Raw genomic sequence first — 22,291 nt, 5'->3', positions numbered from 1 at the left:
TCTCTCTCTCTCTCTCTCTCTCTCTCTCTCTCTCTCTCTTTGCTGAATTACTCAAATTATGAGAATGGACTGCCAGAAAAAACAACAAGACCAATAATTCAAAAGTAGACACTGGCTTTTCACATTTTACATCTTCATCTGCTTCTTTCATGAGCACCCATGAGAGGTTCAGGGAATTCTATCCCCACTAGAGCAGCTGACCCACAGCAATCCTAGAACTAGGGTAGCTTTGCTTACCTTTAGTGGTCTCCCTGACTGAACTCTATTCCCTTTAAGGCAAAGTGCTACATTTACCTCTAAATCTGTAGTGCATAGCACACTATCTAGCACATAGCACAGATCAATTAATAATAGCTAAAATGTACTCACAATAAATGCAACAAAGCCTTTTCAAACAAAAACGCTATTTTCAAGGCATTTCTACATGCAGACCTAAAACAGAAGCAAGCAGGCTGTATACCTGTCTCCCAGGGAAGTGAATTTGCAAACCTAGCTCTTTAATTTCTCCTACTTCCATGCCTGTATTCCTTCCTGTTTCCCTGTAAGACTTTTATGATAAAATAATGGCAATTTTTCTAAAGGATCCAGATTAATTTTTTCATCTGTTTACTGAGTACATGTTGATACTCTTTTACATGTTTTCCATATGAGTCTTCATGGGAAAATAAAATGTATTATCTACAAAAAAAGAAAAATCCTGTTATTGCGCATGGCCTAAACTTTGGGTTGAGGATGTAGAAAATTTAAATGGAAGCAGTAGGAATTGGACTTCCTAAACAATTTCTTGGAATCTAATCATTTCTGACAACTACTCCTTGGCTTTTTATAGACGTGAAGGCCTAAATTTACAAATAATGTATTTCATGGTGCCTTAACTTAATTAAACTTACTTATGCTGAGAGTACTCAAAGGTTCTCAGTCAAGCTAACCAACTTCTAAAAACCTGGTGCTGAGTGAGAAAAAAAATCCTTTAATAGCAGTCAAGGGAATACAATATGCTTAGGTTACAGTAGAGCACCTGGTGCCCAGAGGCCACTCTTCTGTGTAAATTAATGAAGAAAGGGGGAGAAAGAACAAGATTAAAAGCTTTAGAATGACCTGTGAGAATTCTAACAGGTGATATACAAAATCAATAATTAAGCACTTATTACATATAACTAAGGCATTATTAAATTATGCCAAAGATGCAAAGCATATCTATATAATTTTAAAATAGTGTTTTGTAAAGAGAATGTGTTCTATAAAATAATCACCTAAGAATTTCATATGTGAGACCTTTAAATCTGTCCGCAATGGTACTGCTACTAATATTTAGAAAGTCTATGTTTGCTATGTCAAATATCCAAATGTTTATAAGAAAGGATTTATTGATGAACAAAGTAAATGTGAAAGTCAAGAAAACACTCATAATCTAAAGTAAAGGTGAGCCACTGTTTTTATACAGGATGTAATCCTGCTGGCTAGCCTTTAACTTCCTATATAGCCTAGGCTGGTCTCATATTCACGGACATCTACCTATCTTGGCCTCCTACTACTAAGGGTATGCACTACCACACCACCTAGTTCTTTTAATTAACTTCCCTCCCACTTACAAGTTTTCATTCATTTCAAAATAAATCAACTGTTATATTAGGGGTTCATTCATGAATGATTAATAATAAAATAGCTAATGCTTATAAAAAGTATTTTTCTCTTGCAATTTTAAACTTGGTCTTCTAATGGCTTCTATTGTAAGAAATGCTACTGGTATGTTTGATTCTCGAGCAGGAAGAGTATTGATTATCAGAATGAGACATAATAAATTTGATCAGACATTTCTGTTGTTGCTTTTCACTGTAAGTTTTATGAAAACATGCTATTTCTCAAAAATGTTTAATAATCCATTGTATTAGAAATTGTAATGTAATCCATTTGCTGTTAAACACCTAAGAAAATGTGTGAAAGGTACCATTTGATACAATGGTAGAAAAACATTTTACACTTGGAGTATTTCATCCTAAAATCCAAACACAACACTAGTCTAAGCAGGATACACAGTTGTATGGTAATTCTGAGAACTGCAAATACTGGTTAACAGAAACAGCAGAATATAGGTAACATCAAGAGACTCTAAGTCATCAGATAGAACAAGAAAATGTTTTACATTATTTGTAAGGAGGGTACCCACAAGGAGTGAAGAAAACAAAGAAATTTCATATCTAAAGGTTCAGTTCTTTTTCCTAATCAACTCTAATGATCATACTTACCAGCTTTCTAAGACTGTTGGCTTTGGTGATGTTCTATAATGGCAACTAAAGATAAGGTAAGAAATGTTCCACCTCAAACTCTTTACCTAATACCCTATGTTTCTCATAAAGGCTATTCCTGTTAAGATTATACTATTATTTTAAAGTAATACATGCGCATTTGTAAATGGGATTCACACATATTCATACAAATGGTATAACTGTTTTGCTGTTATCAGTGCTTAAGGTAGTAAAACAAGGTAGTAAACTGATAAGAAATGTTGGCAACTGAACAATGGTCAGGATTTATCTGATAAAAAATGGGAAAAAGTTTATAACATACTCACTATAAAGATATGTACTCACTGAATATATTCACTTATGTTCATTTTCCATTTGTAAGTATGTTTTTCAACTGTATTTCCTGTATACAACATAATGTTCTAAAAAAGAATTCATTGTTCAGTGACTAAGTCTAGTTCATCATTATGTACTATTTCAAATAATGTGCAGAGAATAATTTTTATTAAATCTTCACATTGTCAATATAATATATTATTAATTATAGTTACTACTTTATATAATAGATCTCTATTAACTTATGACCCATAGTTACACAAAGTCTTATAATCCTTTGGCAATTATTTCCCTATTATCTCCCCCCCCCCACCCCACCCAACTACAAAAATAGGTAGTTGTTATTGCCAATTTGTTACAATGTAGAGTCTCCTAGAAAGAAGGAACCTATGTTGACGAATTGACTCAATAGGACTAGCTGGTAACCATGTCTGGGAGAAATTATTTTGACCAGACAGCACATCTGCTTTATAGTGGAAAAAATGGGGTTGGGGGTGGAGCCTAAGGAGGTAAAAAGGAATGGAAACTACTTGTGTACCCAAATAGAAGAATCTGAACATGAATAAAAAAAAATCACCCATGTTAACAAGAAGCAAAAAAAGTCCAGTTAACTGAACATAACTGCTCAGTGAAAGAGAAAAATGAGAAAGACAGAAAATGTTATTAACAAAATAATCTCAAGGAATGTTTCTGGGTTTTTTACTATTATTGTCATTATTAATTAAGACAGGACAATGGAGGGGGAAACTCATTGAATAATATTAATAATGCAAGTTAGAATAGGGCATGTTTGATAAAGAAGGGATGCTACAAATGGTATTGAATTCTTTATATAAAATGTATGTTCATACATAAGATTAATATGTTAAATTAACAAATCATGTTTTGGGATCTCTAAAAGAGATCTGGTCAAGCTAACCAATGTGAGATTACCAATGTTTCATTTATCTCTTTTCTAGATTAAAAAAAAAGTGTTGAATAATCCAAGTATTATACTTATTATTTTAGAAATACTTTAGAGTGCACAAAAAGAAACATAAGAAGTACACTACAAAATGTAAGTTGTATGACTGTTGCTAAGGGATAGTGTTAGGGTATGGATTAGGGTTTAACTCCTTGGTTCCAATGACCATATTGTTGTTTGTTTTAAACTGTATCTTCCCAACTATATTCCATATACTCAACAGGCCTTGTAGACTTAGGCTCACTTTGCTTTGGACCAGCAAGCATGCAAATTAGTTAACTGAACATTGATTTGTTATGTCACAAACTACAAAATACTAGAGAACAAATTTTAGGCCTTATGATTAGGACAGACATTCTAGCAAATAAATAAACAAACAATCTCATATATTCGTGGAAATGCTATTGTTATCCCAACAAAGTTATGTCTGTTGTTTATATGACATAAAACTTCCCCACAAACATTCCTATTTAAGATGCAGCGTTATTCTGGACACATGTAGTTTAAAATGACAATGAAATTAGAGGACAAACTCACCATCATTTTCTCAAAGAGGTCCAGAACTTCCTTTTCAGACAAAACCAGAGATCGGTCATCATGTACTATCTGGGCTGGGGGAATCTCAACCATTGCAGCTTGAGAATCAGTAGGATGTTGAATAACAGGCTTTTCTCTTTTGATGGCAGATTTTCTGAAACTTGTAATTCGGTCCCGCTACAAACAGAGAAAGAAAACAAAACAAAACAAAAAAAGGCCTAAGAAAATGATCAGGATTCATGAACAAGAAGAATGGAAGCATCAAATGGCATTTAGTATAATATACATTATTATTGTCTCTTGACAAAATGTTATTGTAAGCAGCAAGCACCAGTTAGAGACTGGACGATTTTGCAACCTTGAAGTAGCTCTTGAGCTTCTGAAGTCTAGGGGTGAGAAAACATTCCTCAAAAGTAAAACTTAGTCACGTGTCATTTCTTTTTTTACACAGGAAGTAAGTAAACAGACACTTTGGATCAAAATTTTGTGGTGGTTGTTTTGGGAAGAATGAGGCTTTGGTACCAACTTCAGTACTATGCTATGGAAAGGGAGAATGGAAACGGAGCAACTGGTAGCAAACTCAAAGGGAATTTTAGGGTAATGTTTTTTCTTCTGCACACTGTAAAAACTGTGACAAGTATAGATGAATAACTGTCATTTTAGCAGTTGCTTAATACCATGGAGTCTGAAGACAGACACAGTGAGCTTAATTCCAAACTGGAAAATCACTAACTCAGAATCAGTCAGGAAAGGAAGATACCTTCTCTCTCACTATTTCCTCTTCTTATATTCTAGGTAATTGTGAAAGCCAAATACACTTGGTGGGTGTTGATTCTACTAATTACTGTTATTACCATATTCCTCAACTCTTTCTTTCCCAAATCCTTGGCACCAGTAGGAAGTAAAACAAAGATAAAGCACTCATTCCATTTGTTGAAGATATAAACAGAAATATTTTCTTCCCCCTTTAAATATTATCTGACGAACTCAGTACTTTAAACTATTGATACCATGTACAATCTCTAACAATGAGCTTGCTCTTTCATACCAAGTGAGTTAAGGACTTTAGCTGCATGCCAACGGGCCATCTGATTTAAAAACCACCAAATATTTGACATCAAACATTAGTAATATTCATAAAACTGAAGACAACTCAGTTTTATTCAGGTGTCTGTTAGGAAGCACATGCAATGTCATCAGGTCACAATTATCAAACAGGCATGTTAGCTATGATGACAATGAATGTACACTGCCATGTTACCACCATCCTTTTAAATAACCTTAAGAATACGAAACCATTCCAGACATAATTACAGTTTAGGTTTGTTGACCCCCTAAAAGAACATAGTCTTTATTTTATTGGTTGAAATAATGGGTGCTTTTTTTAAACACGTGTACTTTGAAGAAAGCAGTTTTAAGCAGCTTACTTAGGATTACAAAAATTATTTGAGTACATGGTTGCTTACAGAGAGATTATAGAAACCTCAATATTTTAGAGCTGGGAAGAAAAATGAAATGCCATCCAAACCAACTCTCTCAATCCACAGAACAGGTGACTCCCTTAAACACATGAGTCCCTGGTTCTGATCTCAGCGTTCACATTACAAGTATTTCTTTAAAATTATTTGAACTGTATTATTAAATGTTGTGTTAACTCTTTGAGGAAAGTTAAGTTGGTTTAGATAAGTAATTGCTTCCAACATCTCAAGAAAAACAATTTTAGTAATCCCAAATCAACTGAGTCAAATTTTACTCGAAGATATGGTGAAAAAAGAAAGATTTGGTGGACATGAAAGCATTTAAATATGCAGTTGGCCATTCAATTAACATATGTTTTCTCCATTCATTATACACCACTTAAAAACATACAGTGAAAGCATTTATACTGAGTATCAGCATTAGTAACATATAGACTTGAGCTTTCTACACCTTTCATTCTAATGCAAAAAATGGCTTTGTACTTCAGCTATATTTTGGTAAGAAAATGAAGTTAAGTTACATACCTTCATTTCCTTAAAACAGTAATATGATTTAATATTTTTTGTAGATAGTTAAGTTCATATTTAAAAAAAACCTTGAAACTATTTTAAAATACCATTCAGGAAAGATCAGTTATAAAGAGAACATTTAAATCTTAGCTTGTAACTTTCAATACGAATTACTATGGTAGTCTGAGCTCAAAACTATATAAGCTTTTTAAATTCAATAGTACATATCAGAATTTAATGTACTCACAATATATTTATCTATCAATAGAGAAAACAGCCATGTTTTTATAATGTCTACATGTATGCACCAAAATATTGGTTGTTATATATTACAATGATTTAAAAAAACATAGCTGGAATCTGACCCAACTCTTTGGGTAATTTGGAGGCAGTTTCTTTTTATAGAGTTGGGGCAGCGCACTACATAGCCCTGGCTAACCTAGAGCTCTCTATATATACCAGGCTGACCTCCAACTTGAAGCAATCCTCCTTCCTCAGGCTCTGAAATGTGAGAATTACAGGTATATACCACTGTGCCTAGCTACAACTGCTTATATACATATGTGAAAAGGGGTGATTGCTCTATTGGCAATGATCCTATTCTGTTGTATTTTCTAAATATGCAGTCACTTTATATGATGCATATATATGCTTTAATGTCCACGTTTTTAATAAAAATATAACATGCACAAGCAATGCAATAACATGCTGCTCACACCACCTTACCACATCATCTGCCAAAGTTTTTATTTGAATGTTCTATTAAAACCAAAAAGAAACAAACAAAAGAAAATAACAGTCAGAAAAAAGAAACTCATAAGTCAACCAAGACAACAATAATCAAAGAAATTCAATGATTCTCATCTTTTATCAAATGAAAATTTTCAAAAAATAAAATTCAACATACAAATAATACACCCATTACAAAATGAAAAAAATATGGTAGAAATTTCAAATGAAGGCTTGGTTGGGGAAGGATTAGTTATTTGATTTTAAATATAGACACTAAGATTGAACTTTCATATGTATATTAGATAGTACCACAAGAGTATTAAAATACTACAAGGCAGAAAGGAAACTGGAATGCCAGAGCCAGGAAGCAGAAGTGGGTGGGTTGGGGAGCAGGGCAGGGAAGGGGTGGAGGATACAGGGGGCTTTGGGGATAACATTTGAAATGTAAATGAAGAAAATATCTAATAAAATGCCTTAAAAATAAAAAAATAAAAGAAATTTCAAATGAAGGTTTGGTTGGGGGGAGGATTAGCTATTTGATTTTAAATATGGACACTAAGATCAAAATTTCATATGTACATTACATAGTACCACAACAGTAATAAAATACTACAAAGCAGTAAGCAAACTTCTGTTCCCTTGCAGTCTTTCAAGAGGTTCTGTAATGAATAGTGCCTAAAAGATTATGAAATTAAAATAAAACACAGTAACTATTTCACATATAGCAAATATTACTTAACGAGTAAATGTTAAAACATAACAAATCTAACAATTCAATAAAATTCAGGATTCAGAAGATAATTCAAAATCTTACAATAGCATGCAATCAGAATAAAGTCAAGATTTTACTGTATTAAGTACAGCCACACATCTCTTCATGATGATGTTTTGTTTCTAGAAATGCATAATAAATGGCATCAGAGTACACTCAAAACAACTAGGATGACACAGATAATATACTCTTGCAGGGTCACCATCTCATGTCTAGTCCCTTCAGACTTGTTTCACATTCTGTTGCTTGCAGAAGAAGCCAAATGAAGTGTATCTAACACAGCCATAGATATTGGCATGAATTTTTACTAAGTAAAATACACATCTTTCACTACAGAGGATTGTACTGGGAGTTTTCAGTAAGTCAAAACTGCTTGGTCTCAAAGTTTAGAGCAGAGCCTGAAGGAATGACCATCCAGAGAGTGCAGCACCTGGGGATCCACCCCATAAACAATCACCAAACCCAGACACTAGGCAGATGCCAACAAGAGCCTGCTGACAGGAGCCTGATATAGCTGTCTCCTGTGAGGCTCTGCCAGTGCCTGGCAAATACAGAAGTGGATGCTCACAGTCATCTATTGGATGGAGCACAAGGTCCCCAATGAAGGAGCCAGAGAAATACTCAGGGAACTGAAGGGGACTGAAGCCCCATAGAAGGAACACCAATATGAACTAACCAGTACCCCCAGAGCTCCTTGGAACTATACCACCAATCAAAGAAAACACACGGTGGAACTTGTGGCTCTAGCTATATGTAGCAGAGGATGGCCTAGTTGATCATCAATGGGAGGAGAGGTCCTTGGTCCTGTGAAGGCACTAGGCCCCAGTATAGGGGGATGTCAGGACCAGGAATGGGAGTGGGTGGGTTGGGGAGCAGGGAAAGGGGGAGTGGATAGGTGATTTTCAGAGGGGAAACTAGGAAAGAGGATAACATTTGAAATGTAAATAAAGAAAATATCTAATTAAAAATAAAAAAAAAAACTAGCCGGGCGTGGTGGCCCACGCCTTTAATCCCAGCACTCAGGAGGCAGAGGCAGGCGGATTTCTGAGTTCGAGGCCAGCCTGGTCTAAAAAGTGTGTTCCAGGACAGCCAGGGCTACACAGAGAAACACTGTCTCNAAAANAAAAAAAAAAAAAAAAGGAAAAAAAACTGCTTGGTCTCACAATCTCAGGAACTTGCCTTCAATTACTACTGTCCACTCTGTGCTATTAAAACCATCCTAGCCTGGAACAACCATGGCAAATGCACTAGTGCATGTATGGATCTTTGTGTATTTTGAAAGCTTCAATTCCCTTAGGAATCAAAACTTCTTTTCCTTTACTAAATCATCATAAAACTCAATAAATCTTTATTGCCTTGGGGGAGGGGGAGAGGAATTTAGAAGGTGGCTTAGTAAGGAAAGTGCTCACTGAATAAACATGAAAACCTAAGTTTGAAACTGTATAACCCATCTTAAGCCAGGTGCAGTGCTGTGTATCTATAATCCCACTACTCCAACAATATGAGAGGCTGTGACAAGAGAACCCATGAAAGCTAATAGGTTACCTGTCCATGCAAAAAGGAACAACAAAGAGACCCTGGCTCAAACTAAATAAGGAAGTAAGGACTGAGAAATACCCAAAGTTGTCCTCTGACCTCCACTCATCTACAAACGTCCTCTGGCATGCAAGTGCACAACACACACACACACACACACACACACAAAATATGAACATCACACAAAAGCACAAAAGATTAAAAAGGGGTTCATTTAAATCAAAACTAAAGCAATCTTTAAAATAATAAATTCACCATACACCTTTCTCCTCCATTTCTTTTCTCTTGAGTTTTCTGGTTATAGAAAAACTTCATGAACAGTGATAGATATGATTTCTTGTAAAGCACAATTACAGACATGAAATTACCCTGCTAACATCTGACATGAGCCTGTCCATCTGGGTTTTTTTCGATGGATTACATAACCCTTCAAGCAACTTCTGCTTTCCTTTTCTTCCATTCTTTTTGGGTTATACAGTTATGATGGGAAACATCTACATTTCCAAATCAAGAATAGAAATTTAAAAAAAAAATTGTTTTAGTCAAATTCCTATATCAAGACACATGTATGTCAGAAATGCTTCAACACTGTATCTCAAACACATGTTGACAATTTAATCAGTGAAAACAAGCCCAAGAAAAATAGAAATGCTAGCTATCTTTTCACTTGGTTTTACAGGAAGAGTCTGGAACCTTCTCACATTTCTCTACTTTGAATTAACATTCTTTTTGTTCACAATAGGCCACATAATACGGACAATTAGAGTTGGGTGAAATTCAAGATAATCTAAGCAAAACATCTCATTTTACAAATAACTGAGTATCATTTATGTTACTGGTACCTCTGTATTCCATTTTCTATACTGAACACTTCTTTTTATTTTTAATAATCTATTTATATTTATTTATTTGGTTTTATTTTTTTAAGATTTTATTTATTTATTATATGTAAGTACACTGTAGCTGTCTTCAGACACTTCAGAAGAGAAGTCAGATCTCGTTAAGGATGGTTGTGAGCCACCATGTGGTTCCTGGGATTTGAACTCTGCACCTTTGGAAAAGCAGTTGGGTGCTCTTATCCGCTGAGCAATCTCACCAGCCTTTTTTTTTTTTTTTTTTTTTTTTTTTTTTGGTTTTCTCGAGACAGGGTTTCTCTGTATAGCCCTGGCTGTCCTGGAACTCACTCTGTAGACGAAGCTGGCCTCGAACTCAGTAATCTGCCTGCCTCTGCCTCCCGAGTGCTTGGATTAAAGGCGTGGGCCATCACGCCCGGCCTGAACACTTCTACATTAAGTCACTCTTCATTTCCAATAGCCTAGCAACAGACTGTTCAGTAACACACACACACACACACACACACACACACACACACACAGAGGCAAGCACACACACATTAAACCTAATTGAAGCCACCATCCACTCTCACCTAGATTTCCTTAGTAACCTCCTACCTTGTCTCCCTTATTCTACTTTTGTTCTCTAATAGTGAGTTTTGAAAAGGGCAGACAATGGTATACTGTGAAAACCAAAGTCATGTCACTCCCCAGCTCAAACCTGCAATGACTCTATTTTCCCATCCAATGCAACTCAAGGTCATTACAATGACTAGAAGATCCCTGACCTCATCTTTCACTGCTTCCTGTTCATTCAACTAGCTCCATTCACACTAACCACCTCAGTGCTCCCAAGAAAAGCAATCACACACACGAATTCGCTCTTCCCCCTACCTGCATTGTTCATTTCTGTTATCTGTACAACTTGCCCATTCATCCTCGTACCAGTGATTTTTTTTTTTTTGTCAGTGAGGCTTACTCTGGTAATTCTATTCTAGTAATAACATAGGCCTAATCCACACATTCCCTTGTTTGTCTTTCTCCAAATAATATTTAATATAATAATCTATAAACTAATGTTACTCATTATCTTTTACCTTTTGCTTTTTACTCTCTAGTGCTGGAGATATAACCCAGGGCTCAGTACATGTTAAGCAATCACTCTTCCATTCAGCTACACCCCCAACTGTTTCCTATCTTTTTCAACCAACTATAATATGAACTGTATAGAGATAGATATTCTTTTCTGACTGATTGTGGGCAGTGTTTCTGATGTCTAAAACAATGCTTGGTACAATAAAGCTCAATAATGTTTATGAACGACTCTCATACTCTTTTTCATAAATATTTAATTCATCTTGGTCCTGCAAAGACTAATAACCCAAAGGTATTCAGGCTCTGTATGACTTGGCCCCAAGCCACCTTTCACTTTTCCCTCTTGGTTCTTGTACTACTTAAAGCAAAATATTACTTAGTGTATGTCCTATGATGTCCTGTTGGTAGTTTTGCAGATCCCTTGACCTGGGATATTCATTTTAGTAGATGTATTTCTATTTCTAGAACATCTCTAAAATTTAAAATTTGACTATTGACAAATCAAATGTGAAACTCTGAACACTGGATAATGATTGTACTCTATTTTACTCTCAAAGATTTTTTCTCTAACAGTTATTTTCAAGAATGATAGAGTACCCCCAGGGCACAAAGCAAATTATAGTCACATAAAAAATTATTCCAATTACTTATGATAGAAAGCCATAAAGAAAAACACTTCACTCTTGAATTTTTGATTTATAAATTTCATTCCACCACAGAAACATACATTCTATATAAATGTGAACATTTACTGTAATACAGCTATTTCTAATACATTTCTCTCACTAACATATTTGCTTTCAGGAACAAGAGAGATTGCTCAGTGGGTAAGATCACATACTGTTCTTTGAGAAGACCCAAATGTGGTACCCAGCACCCATATCATTCAGGTGGCTCATAACTACCTGTAACTTCAGAACATTCAATACCTTTTCTCACCCTACAGACACCTGTACACATGCATCAGACACTCAGGTACACACACACATACATAAACATGTAAACAAAAAATTTTTTTAAATATTTAAATTTCACAATTACTAAATTTCATAAACATAGTGACACTTAAAACCTTTCTTTAAAATTGTTGGAGAGAAAAGAAATGACTACGGTGTGCTGAAAAGTTAAATCTTTAGCAGGTACAAAGATACCGAGTTTCAGAAATTGTGATTTTCTTTTAGCCATTGTATACTAAAAATGCACTAATATTGTAGTTTAAGTCACAATTAAGTGATCATCAATAGAAAACCAATGCTTTCTGCCATGTGACTGAGTGGCAGTGAACACTCAATGTACAGGAGCACTCCATCATAGTAACAAAAAGACACCAAACAGTAAGAAGTTCAAAAAATGTAAAGAGTGGCTTTAGGGCAAGACTAAGTCAAACATGTTCATATGAACTGATCTTTAAAACACATTTGAAAATTACTGTATTAAAGTTTACTTTCAGGACTGAATTATAGCACAGTGGTAGAGCATTCACTGGACACTTATGAGAGACCATGAGTTAGGCCCTCAGCACAGAAAAACAGTATTTTAAAATGAATAGATAAACATAATGAAACTATAATTTCATATGCATATGCTCTTCCCAGAAAAGTTCTCAAATAATTTATGAATATAATATATATAGATGTACATATGTTTCCTCAAACCACAAAAAAGCAAACATGGATCTTATTCCTTCACACAAACTATAGAGCTATACATGGACTTGAAAGAACACTTAAAAGGATAAGGCAAAAATAACCCCCAAAATTGGAATCACAGCCTTGAATTAAAAGCACTGATTAAAGTCATTTTGTTCAGTTTTTATTATGCAAATATAATGATAATGGTCATTACAATGGGGGCATATTACATCAATAAGTATACTGACCATATATTTTCATTAAGCGCAAGTCTGAAGAAGCAATCAAACTATGCATTACTCAAGCAATCAGTGTTTATTAAACTTCATTTATGATCAGCTATATTAAATATAATAGTGTGGTATTATATAGCATTATATAATTATAAAAGTATTGCTCTAGAGTCTGAACCCCTTAAGAATAAGAGAAATGGCTGAGTTACTATCAACTCTAATGTTGAAGTTCTGATTGCAAAGCAAAAGGTCATTATGGCAAGAAAATTAAGTTTTAATTTTCTCAATCAGGCAGAAATTAACAAAAGCAGCAAGATGTAAAGAGTCAACTCTCTCATGGCTAATGTTACATGGAAATACAGTGCTTTATAAACATTGTGCTACTAGTCTAGTACCACAGAAATTAGACAACTAAATTAGATATAATTCAAAAGTCTCATCGTCAACTCAAAAAACTCAATCACTGTACTTGACAATTCTCTTCTGTTTTAAAGAAGATCAGTAAGTTGGCCATTACAACAAAAAAATGCATGGTCAATTATTCATCCAGCTTTAAGTATCTTGCTCACAAAAAAAGACCAGGGCATTGAGATACAGAAAGATGCATTCATATCAATATAACAAACATTTGCATCTACTATATAAATTCTAGTTTAGTTAGAGATCAGAGGATTGAACAAACAATCACAAAAATTGGGGAAGTGAGGGTACTGCCTGAGTTCTCAAGAAAAAGTACCCTAATATAGCTTCCACCCATACTTCAAGTTAGAAATATCTTGTTTGTTTGTTTATTTGTTTTCAAGACAGGGTTTCTCTGTATAGTCCTTGCTGTCCTGGAACTCACTTTGTAGACCAGGCTGGCCTCGAACTCAGAAATCCACCTGCCTCTGCCTCCCAAGTGCTGGGATTAAAGGCATGTGCCACCACCACCCAGCTAGAAATATCTTGAGGAAAGGGAGCAAGGGAGTCAAGAGACACCAGGCAGGGCTGGACTCCTCTATATGGCACATCTGCCTAATACCTATTCGGATTGGAGACCATCCTACAAGGAAGTGGTACTGCCTTCCAACTTTTAAGATCTTATACTCTGAACTTTCAAAGCTAGTAAGACCAATCAAAATAATTCCAGGTTATTTGAATACCTAGTAATCAAAATCAACACTCTAAGCAGTCCTTGGAATCCTTCATAGAGATTCTGAGTTTAGTAGTTCTCTGTTCTATTTATTTCACCAAGAAAATTATCTATAATCTGATTTTTAGAAGCAAGCTCAATGTAGGGATCTGCTTCCAAGATGACAGAACAAATGTTAGCTTTCAACATCATGGAAATGTTTACTACCTGGACTTAAAATTATCCTCAGTCACTCTTTGATCTCCTTTCTAATATAAGAGTCATTATCTAACAGGAACACAACGTTTTAGGCAATACTGTCCTCCATCACAATATTTATGAATAGATGCTAGACGAACTGGCAACATGCTAGACACTAAAACTTAAAGAAATATAGTCCTGTTTTCAAAGGCCAAAACCCTAAAAGCTGAGATGACCATACTGACATTAAGCTCCAGCTATCCACCTTACTTTGCTGTTTGACAACTGTAACTGTCCATTTCTTCACTTAACTAGGAAAATACATTTATATTTTTATTAACAGTAACCACATCTTCTCAGAAATACTGGCAAGTTGAAGCATCAAACTTTAAACCACCAGACTTTTTGCTATTACAAGTCAAAATTCTTTCTGCCATTGTTTTGACAAAAAAAGAAAAGAAAAAGAAAAAAAAAAACATGTTCCTTCTGGGATCTTCTTCTCAAGCTGTTCTTTCGATATAAAAAGAATAAAATATTTATATACAAGAGATCAAATATAACATCAAAGTCCGGGACTCCTGTTTTCTTCATGAAGCAAAAGACTGTTACTACATTAAATTAGTTTTTTAAGCCTGTCCTAACAATACAAAATGAACTGTACCACCATAAACTTGAATGTCAGAAAAAGCAACTATGGTATGGGAATCCAACAGTCTCTTCTATTTGATAGACATGACCCACCTCATAATATGTTCAGGAAATGTATGCTCACCACTTTGGTATTCAACAAAAGTTCCTAAGAATAAATTGTAAAAGCCATATTATATCTGAATTAAGCAAAACAATTGCAGGAATAATAAAGTTGTTGTAGTAAGAGCTTCTTCTACAGGTACAGAAATCACATTTGTTTACTATGTATTAAACCAACTGAGATATGAAGAACTGGACTTCATTTTTTTTTCTTCTTGGACTATGAATTGAAAGAAAAGACAGGAATAGAGAAGCTAGGCTTACATAAATACAGGTATTTCAATATTTCAATGAAGTAATTAGTGCATTAAATACACTTGGGTCGACAAGTTAGCCAAATGAAGATTGATGTTTAATAAATAAAATCCTACTTTCTCTGTTAATCAAAGGATGAATGAATGCTTGAGTCAAGCAAGCATTAAGAAAGTACCCATTATTAAACACCAGCAGTTTATGGTATCTAGAAGTATAAAATGTTTTTCCCTTAAGGCATGTGCAATCTAACCATATAAAAGCAAGTCAATAATTAAATACTAAGCTCTAAGATCTGCAGCTTCTCCTCTACCACACTGTCCACTATTTTCACAGCATTACCCCACTATCTGTAAGTTTGTGAGCACTAGTTAAATGTTGTATTCTTCTTACTAGAAAACAGGTCCCCTCATAGTAGAGATTTCACTGGCTTCTAATCATTAACACTTTAGCAACAACTGGCACACAATACCTGTTCAAATATTTGGTAGATTAAATTCATTTAAGTTCAAAAACGAATTCTGGGAAGAAACAGTTAACTATGATGTTTAACTGGGTTGAGAAAGGAAGATAAGTATACACACTAATTTCTGGACCGGAGTACCCAGGCAGAAGAAAAGGGGGAAGGAAGGAAGACAAAGGATACATTACTCTATGCTTCAGGCAAGTTGGAAGCAATGGCCTTCGAAATAAAAGGTTCAAAGGGAAGGACATTACATTTTCAAGATGTAGTCTGTGGTCAGATTAGAGTTAATCATGAAAACCATAAGGGGTAATCTATACAACATTTGCCAACCTCTGGGGGTCCTAAGGACTTCCTAATTCACAGAAGGACATGGAGGATATAATGTTTTTGTTTGTTTGTTTGTCTGTTCTAATTAATTTGGATAGCATGGATCCACAATCATGTCTAGAACTTTTAAAGCCAGATGTGTTTTTGAAATTCCAAACAATTCAAGTTTGAAAAAAATATGGCTATGTGTACTACAAATAACAAAACATACAGAAAAATCCGAAGGAGCACACTGTATTGTATTCAAGTTTAGCAATGAAACACTGATGTTCCACTAAGCAGGATAAATAAGGTTTGTACACAGACTCTACTAGGGCAGGTTTTACGGCCTAGTTATAAAAGGCTCTATGTACTAGCTAGTTTTCTGTGTCAATTTAACATAAGCAAGAGTCATCAGAGAGGAAAGAGCCTCAGTTGAGGAAATGGCCCCATGAGATCCAGCTGTAAGGGATTTCCTTCTTTATTAAAAATCATCCAACCACTTTATTTATTTTTAATAATTACTTAATTAATTTAATTACATCCTGACCACAGTTTCCCCTCCCAACCTCTCCTCTCAATCCTTCTCCTCCCACACTCTGTCCTAGTTCAGAAAAGTGGAGGCCTCTCATGGGTATCAATCATCCTTGGCATATCAAGTTTTAGTAAAACTGGGTTCATCTTCTGTAAGGTGTTTTCTTATACTGATCAATGGGGGAGGTCCAGCCCAATTTTGGGTGGTGCCATCCCTGGACTGGTGGTCCTGGAGTCTATAAGAAAGCAGGCTGAGCAAGCCATGAGGAACAAACCAGTAAGCAGCACCACTCCATTGTCTCTGCATCAACTCCTGCCTCCAAGTTCCTACCCTGTTTGAGTTTCTGACTGACTTCCTGTGGTAATGATCAGAAATATGGAAGCATAATTCAAATAACCCCCCCCCCTGCAACACACACACACAACTTGCTTTTTGGTCGTGGTGTTTTGATGCAGCAATCAAAACCCTAACTAAGAAAGGCCATTTTCAGATTTCATGGGTTTTAGAATTTCAGAAAAGGGTTGTGGATGCATATTTATTACTGATTGAAGGAGGAACCAAAAGCTCAGGAAAAGCCTGCAACAATAGGCAGTGGTCTTGTCTATCTATGTATGTATCAGCAACCCTCTTCTGTGCATTTGTTAGCACTATGCTCAAAGACTCACTATGTTGCCTCATTTAAATCTCCACAAGAATGCTACGGAGTGGATTATTATTTCATTTGGCCTCAGCATATTTAATTAACATTTAGGCCATAAAATTAAGATCCAATGCTCTGAAACTTCTATCTCCTTCCAAAGTCATTGGTAGACAGTAATCAGCACTATGACATTTCTGGCTAGTGGTTAACAGTTTGGGCCTATCCTTGCACTATTCACTGGACTTGAGTGCTTATTCCATTCACATTTCCTCCTTCCTCATCACCATTCATCTTTTCTAAGGTTACTGTTCTCTTGTAGTAAGTGACCTGTGGTTTCTGACCTCCCCACTTTGTAATTATCAGATCACAATTATTTGCTATTTGCCTTCCTTGCTATCTTGGAAACTCAGTGTGATCAGGACTAAAGATCTCTCCTCCACCTTTCTGTCTATATAGAGCTCTCTACCCCTATCTGTTTCTCTCTCAGCACCTTTTAGTGTTGTTTATTTTCATTGTCTTCAGATAGTCTTCCTGTGCAGCTCAGACTGGCCTCAAAACTCTCAACCTCCTCGCCCCACCCCTGTCTCACTCTCCCCAATTCTGGATTTTCAGGCATATACAGTCCACACCCAGACTCAGGCCTAGGTCTCATCACTCTTTGTTCCCACAAATTCCTCGAAGATTTTACCCAGAGTCTAACATAGAATATGCATTCAGATTTGTAATGATTGATGGAACTGGGGCTGGGAAAAAGAGGAGTGACAGAAAGAGAGATCTGATTGTTATGATAAGAGCTCAGATTAGGTGGTAGCAATTGGAATAGAGAAAGCTGTTAGTATATGTAATTTTGTTTAAAATTACCCTTGTTATTGAAGCAATGTACCCAGACATATGATTGTTGTTTGTATTAAGTAGAGTAATTTAAATATATGCTGTTGTGATTACTATCTTTACAACACACAAATAACCTCTAAATGGTTGTGATTACTACTACTAGCTACTTCACCTTACAATGACTTGCCATGCATCTACTTCAAGCAGCTTTTATAAATAACCACATCATTTAGTTTTCTGATGCAGCTACAAAATTAATGTGACAAAACAAGATGATTCACTCCGTTAAAGCTTTAAGAGTATAAATTGCCTAAAACTGAAAATTATACCTGAATTTTGAATATGTTATTATTAAACTTAATTTTATAACAAAATACATAAAATTCAACCAACAATTTAAGTTAATGTCATTACCAATACTTCTAGCTGATATTTCTGAATTTCCTAACAATTCAAAATTCAGGAATGAGTCAAGACTAAAAGTTTGTTTATTTAGTTCAGTTTTTTAGCTCTTGGGAAATGGATTGAAAGATGCAACTCAAAGCCATGGTTTCCCAACTAAAAGTAGCTCCTCCGCTCAGTTCAGAGAAAGGCAGGTGGCTTTCTCAGACTCACAGAAGATTTTTTTTTAATCTTATAAAACCAGCCTTAGAACAGAACATTGACAAATATTTTAAACTAAAAACCTTGAGTCAATTATGATAATATGGCAGGCGAAAATAATTTGATTTTGAGAGGTCTTCCCAAAAATGATGTGGAAGAACTTAATATTAACAGCATGTATAAAAAATGTTTAAATTTGATTTTTCTCAGGATGGGTGCCATATTCTTTGCTCAGTAGTGATATCCCTGGTAAAAGTGTTCCTCTAACATTTGTGCTTTAGCGCTGTATTTATTTTCATGTTTTAACTCAGTTTTAATTTGCTTAAGGCATTAACTTCTGAGCTATCAAGAGAAACTGTCAAAATAATAAACAGAGAAGAACAAAAATGTCACTTATACTACCATGTTTTCAAACGCCATCATAACAAATTAGCAGGGAGTATTAATTGTGGATATTTTCTTATATTAGGCAAAGCAACAATTGAGTTAATGTTTACTCATACAGGCCCCAAATTTCTTCTAAATGCATCCTTGTCAAAATGAACTCTTCATACATCTCAATAGCTTTGCGTATAGAAAGATAACAACAGCTAATAAACCAGAAACTATACTTTCGAAGTATATGTATATTTCAAAGTATAGTCATTGTATCATTACAAAATAAAAGGCAATGGCCTACATGCCCCTTTCTCTGAAAAAAAAAAAAAAAAGGAGAACTAAAGTGGTAACACTTCACATTTACAGGACAAAGCAAATGACTCAAATATTTTTAATACTGTGAACCACTTAAATGCTTTAATGCAAAGCTTTTCAGGCTGTAAACATACTGCTTTTCTGTAGAACAACACTGCTGTTCATTAACCAATATATTGATTATAGTTTATATAACGCCAGAAAATATGAAGGAACTATTAACCTGTTTATAATTATTTTACTTTACTGACGTCAAGAAGAGATTTCAACAAGAAAAAACAAATTCTTTCACAGGGACACATATCATATATTTGCACCTAGCGCTTCAGCCACATTAAACATGCTAATACTACTACTGTGTGTGTGCGTGTGTGTGTGTGTGTGTGTGTGCATGTGTGTGTGTGTGCGTGTGCGTGTACGTGTGTGTGTGTGTGTGCGCGCGCGCGTGTAGCCTTTTTGATGCAAGAAAAAGTCTAACTTATCCGGGATAAATTTGAGAAGTTCTAATTTATTTTAATAGCTTCTGTAGGCATTCCTATTTTGTTCAACATTGAGCAATTTGGATTGATAACAGTTTGTCCACTTAGACATTAGAAGACTGTGAACTTAAGTGTCATATAAGAGACAGAATAAATTACAGTCAGTGTACTGAAATGAAAATACAAATGTGCTTCAAAATTTACAGAATTTCTCTTGCTATGTTATCTTGAGTTTAGCCCCACATTAATATGCCAGGAGGACAAGAGTAGCAAAGAAATTTACAAAATAACTAAATTGACTTCTCATCAATAAAATTCCATTTTCTAATAAGATTATACTTATTCTATATAAACTGACTAATTTCATAAACATAATCTTCAATATGCATAGGCTCTTTATAGTCCTGAGATGTAGCATGTACTGCTAGTTCTATCGCTGTATTTTCCTACAAAACCAGTGTTCTGAAATGATGCCTGTGACAGGCAATAACTGTAATGCTACTGATTTTTTTAATTTGTCCACAGAAATGGGCAGGTGAAGAAAAGCAGAACCTAAAGAGATATTCAGGATTGTATTACTCATTAAGAGCCACTAAGTACTGTATACCAGGCACTGTTCTTAGAATTTTAATTTAATTCCCACAATGAACCTGTAATGTAGGGACTGCCTCTAATTGTGATTAGTAAACACAGGCACACAGAGGTTCAACAAAACTACTTTGTGTAACATTTCCTGGCCTGTATGCAACATCATCATGCCAGTGAAAAACATACCATCACAAGAGGAATAGCAAACACCACACTGTGAGGGTATGTTGCAACTTGTGACTGCACAGAGTGAAACACCTCAGCACCAGACTATAGTTACTAGTTAACTTGCTTGGAAAATAATTCAAGTTCCCACCCTACCATCTACATAGCTACTTTCAGAACTCAAGCAAGTGCTATAGAACACAAAGGTCACATGCCTTGCAGATTGCTTCCTATGAACTAAGCTTGTGTAAAAGGGCTGTGGTTTTATTTTCTGACACAGACCTTTCAGGTGCTCGTTTGTCAGCACCAGAGAAGGCTACAGTAAACCACAAAGTACTAAGCAGTGACAGCATGCCTACTAGTGTTTCAGAAAATTCTTTCTCTATTTCCATTAAAAATACAGAATAGAAAATGTCATGAAATAAATGCTAATGATATCTGTAAGGAAGATGGATTTTTAGTTTGAATTTGCATTAAAAATATTTATTGTATTTATTTAAATTCCATGACAAGAAAATTACAATAGATACAATAAATCTCAAAACAAAAATTAAAAATCTTCCCAGTTTGGGCTGTTATCTGCCTAAATTTAGTTCCAGTGACATACAAAGTAAACTATATTAACTTCATCTCTCAAGGATTTGACAATTTCAACATAAACTCTGGAGATAGTTAACAAGGAAGCCTAACTTTATTAAAAATAAACTCCCAACTGAACTTCATCGAGGACATATAACCATAAATTTAATGGTCTTGTTAAGTGGAATTAGGGGTGAAACCACAAATTGTTCTTGGATAACTAGACAGGAAGTAGCAGGCTTGGAGGCCACTAAGAACATGGGTCCTACATAACCACATCCCTATTTGCACAGCAATATTAAGAAAAAGACGTATCACAGCTGCCCCTCCCTGAAGATTTAAAATGCAAAACTGGAAGACAGAATGAGTAAGCTTTGATGAGGGAGTTAAAGTGGAAACCAGTAAGGCTTGGCTACATTGTATAGGGTTTTTGGCTCCTTATCTTGAATGCTCTTTACTACATTTTGCTTGTTTGTTTATCTGTTAGTTTAAAAATGAGAAATGGGGGGGGGGGTTGCACATCTTTAATCCTAGCACTTGGGAGGCAGAGGCAGGCAGCAGATCTGGAGGACAGCCTGCTCTACTAAGTGAGTTCTGGTGGCAGAAGGTGGGGAGAAAGAGAGAGAGAGGGAGAGAGAGGTGAGATACAGAGAGACAGAGAGATGGAGAGAGAGAAACAGAGAGACAGAGTGAGACAGAGTCAGTGAGAGACAGAGAGAGGTCTAGCTCTGACATTCTTTGGGGGAGGGGTTGCTTTGGGTTTGGGGGTGTTTTTTGGCTTTTTGGTTTTCTGAGACATTTTTACTGGCTAAAAAATTCTAAGATTACAAAGGCACTATGATTACTTCACATAAGAGTTAATCCAACTTGACCTACCATCTGGTCAAGAAAGCACTCCCCTGAACAAATAACTATAAGATCAATGGGGCATGTACTCATACACACACCTTTGACATCTCTACATGCATAGCAACACTTGCAGACCCTCATTGCTAAACCTGTTTGCTTTTCTGAGCTGTAATAGGAAGGGTGTAATTTTTCTTTTCTATGTATCTCTTTGGATACAAGCTCAAATCCTAAGGCTACTTTGATGCTCTGTTCCTTCCTCCTCTCTACCTGTCTGTGTGTTCTCTCTCTCTCTCTCTCTCTCTCTCTCTCTCTCTCTCTCTCTCTCTCTCTCTCTCTC

At 35.4% G+C, this 22,291-nt stretch overlaps 1 protein-coding gene across 2 annotated transcripts in view; it reads right to left on the bottom strand.

Moving 5' to 3' along the window:
- Diaph2 (diaphanous related formin 2) overlaps nt 1-22,291 on the bottom strand; it is a 696,731-nt gene that overhangs the window by 639,745 nt on the left and 34,695 nt on the right. For both annotated transcript variants that reach the window (XM_021188630.2, XM_021188631.2), the window contains exons 2-3: nt 6,798-6,830; nt 4,084-4,260 (exon numbers count right to left, since the gene is read on the bottom strand). In XM_021188630.2, coding sequence (XP_021044289.1) covers nt 4,084-4,260; nt 6,798-6,830 — 210 coding nt within the window. The remainder of the gene's footprint in view (nt 1-4,083; nt 4,261-6,797; nt 6,831-22,291) is intronic.

Source organism: Mus pahari, chromosome X, assembly GCF_900095145.1.
Source record: "Mus pahari chromosome X, PAHARI_EIJ_v1.1, whole genome shotgun sequence".
Lineage (NCBI taxonomy): Eukaryota > Metazoa > Chordata > Mammalia > Rodentia > Muridae > Mus > Mus pahari.
Note: the sequence above shows the minus strand (reverse complement) of the source record. Positions and strands in the feature narration are given on the sequence as shown.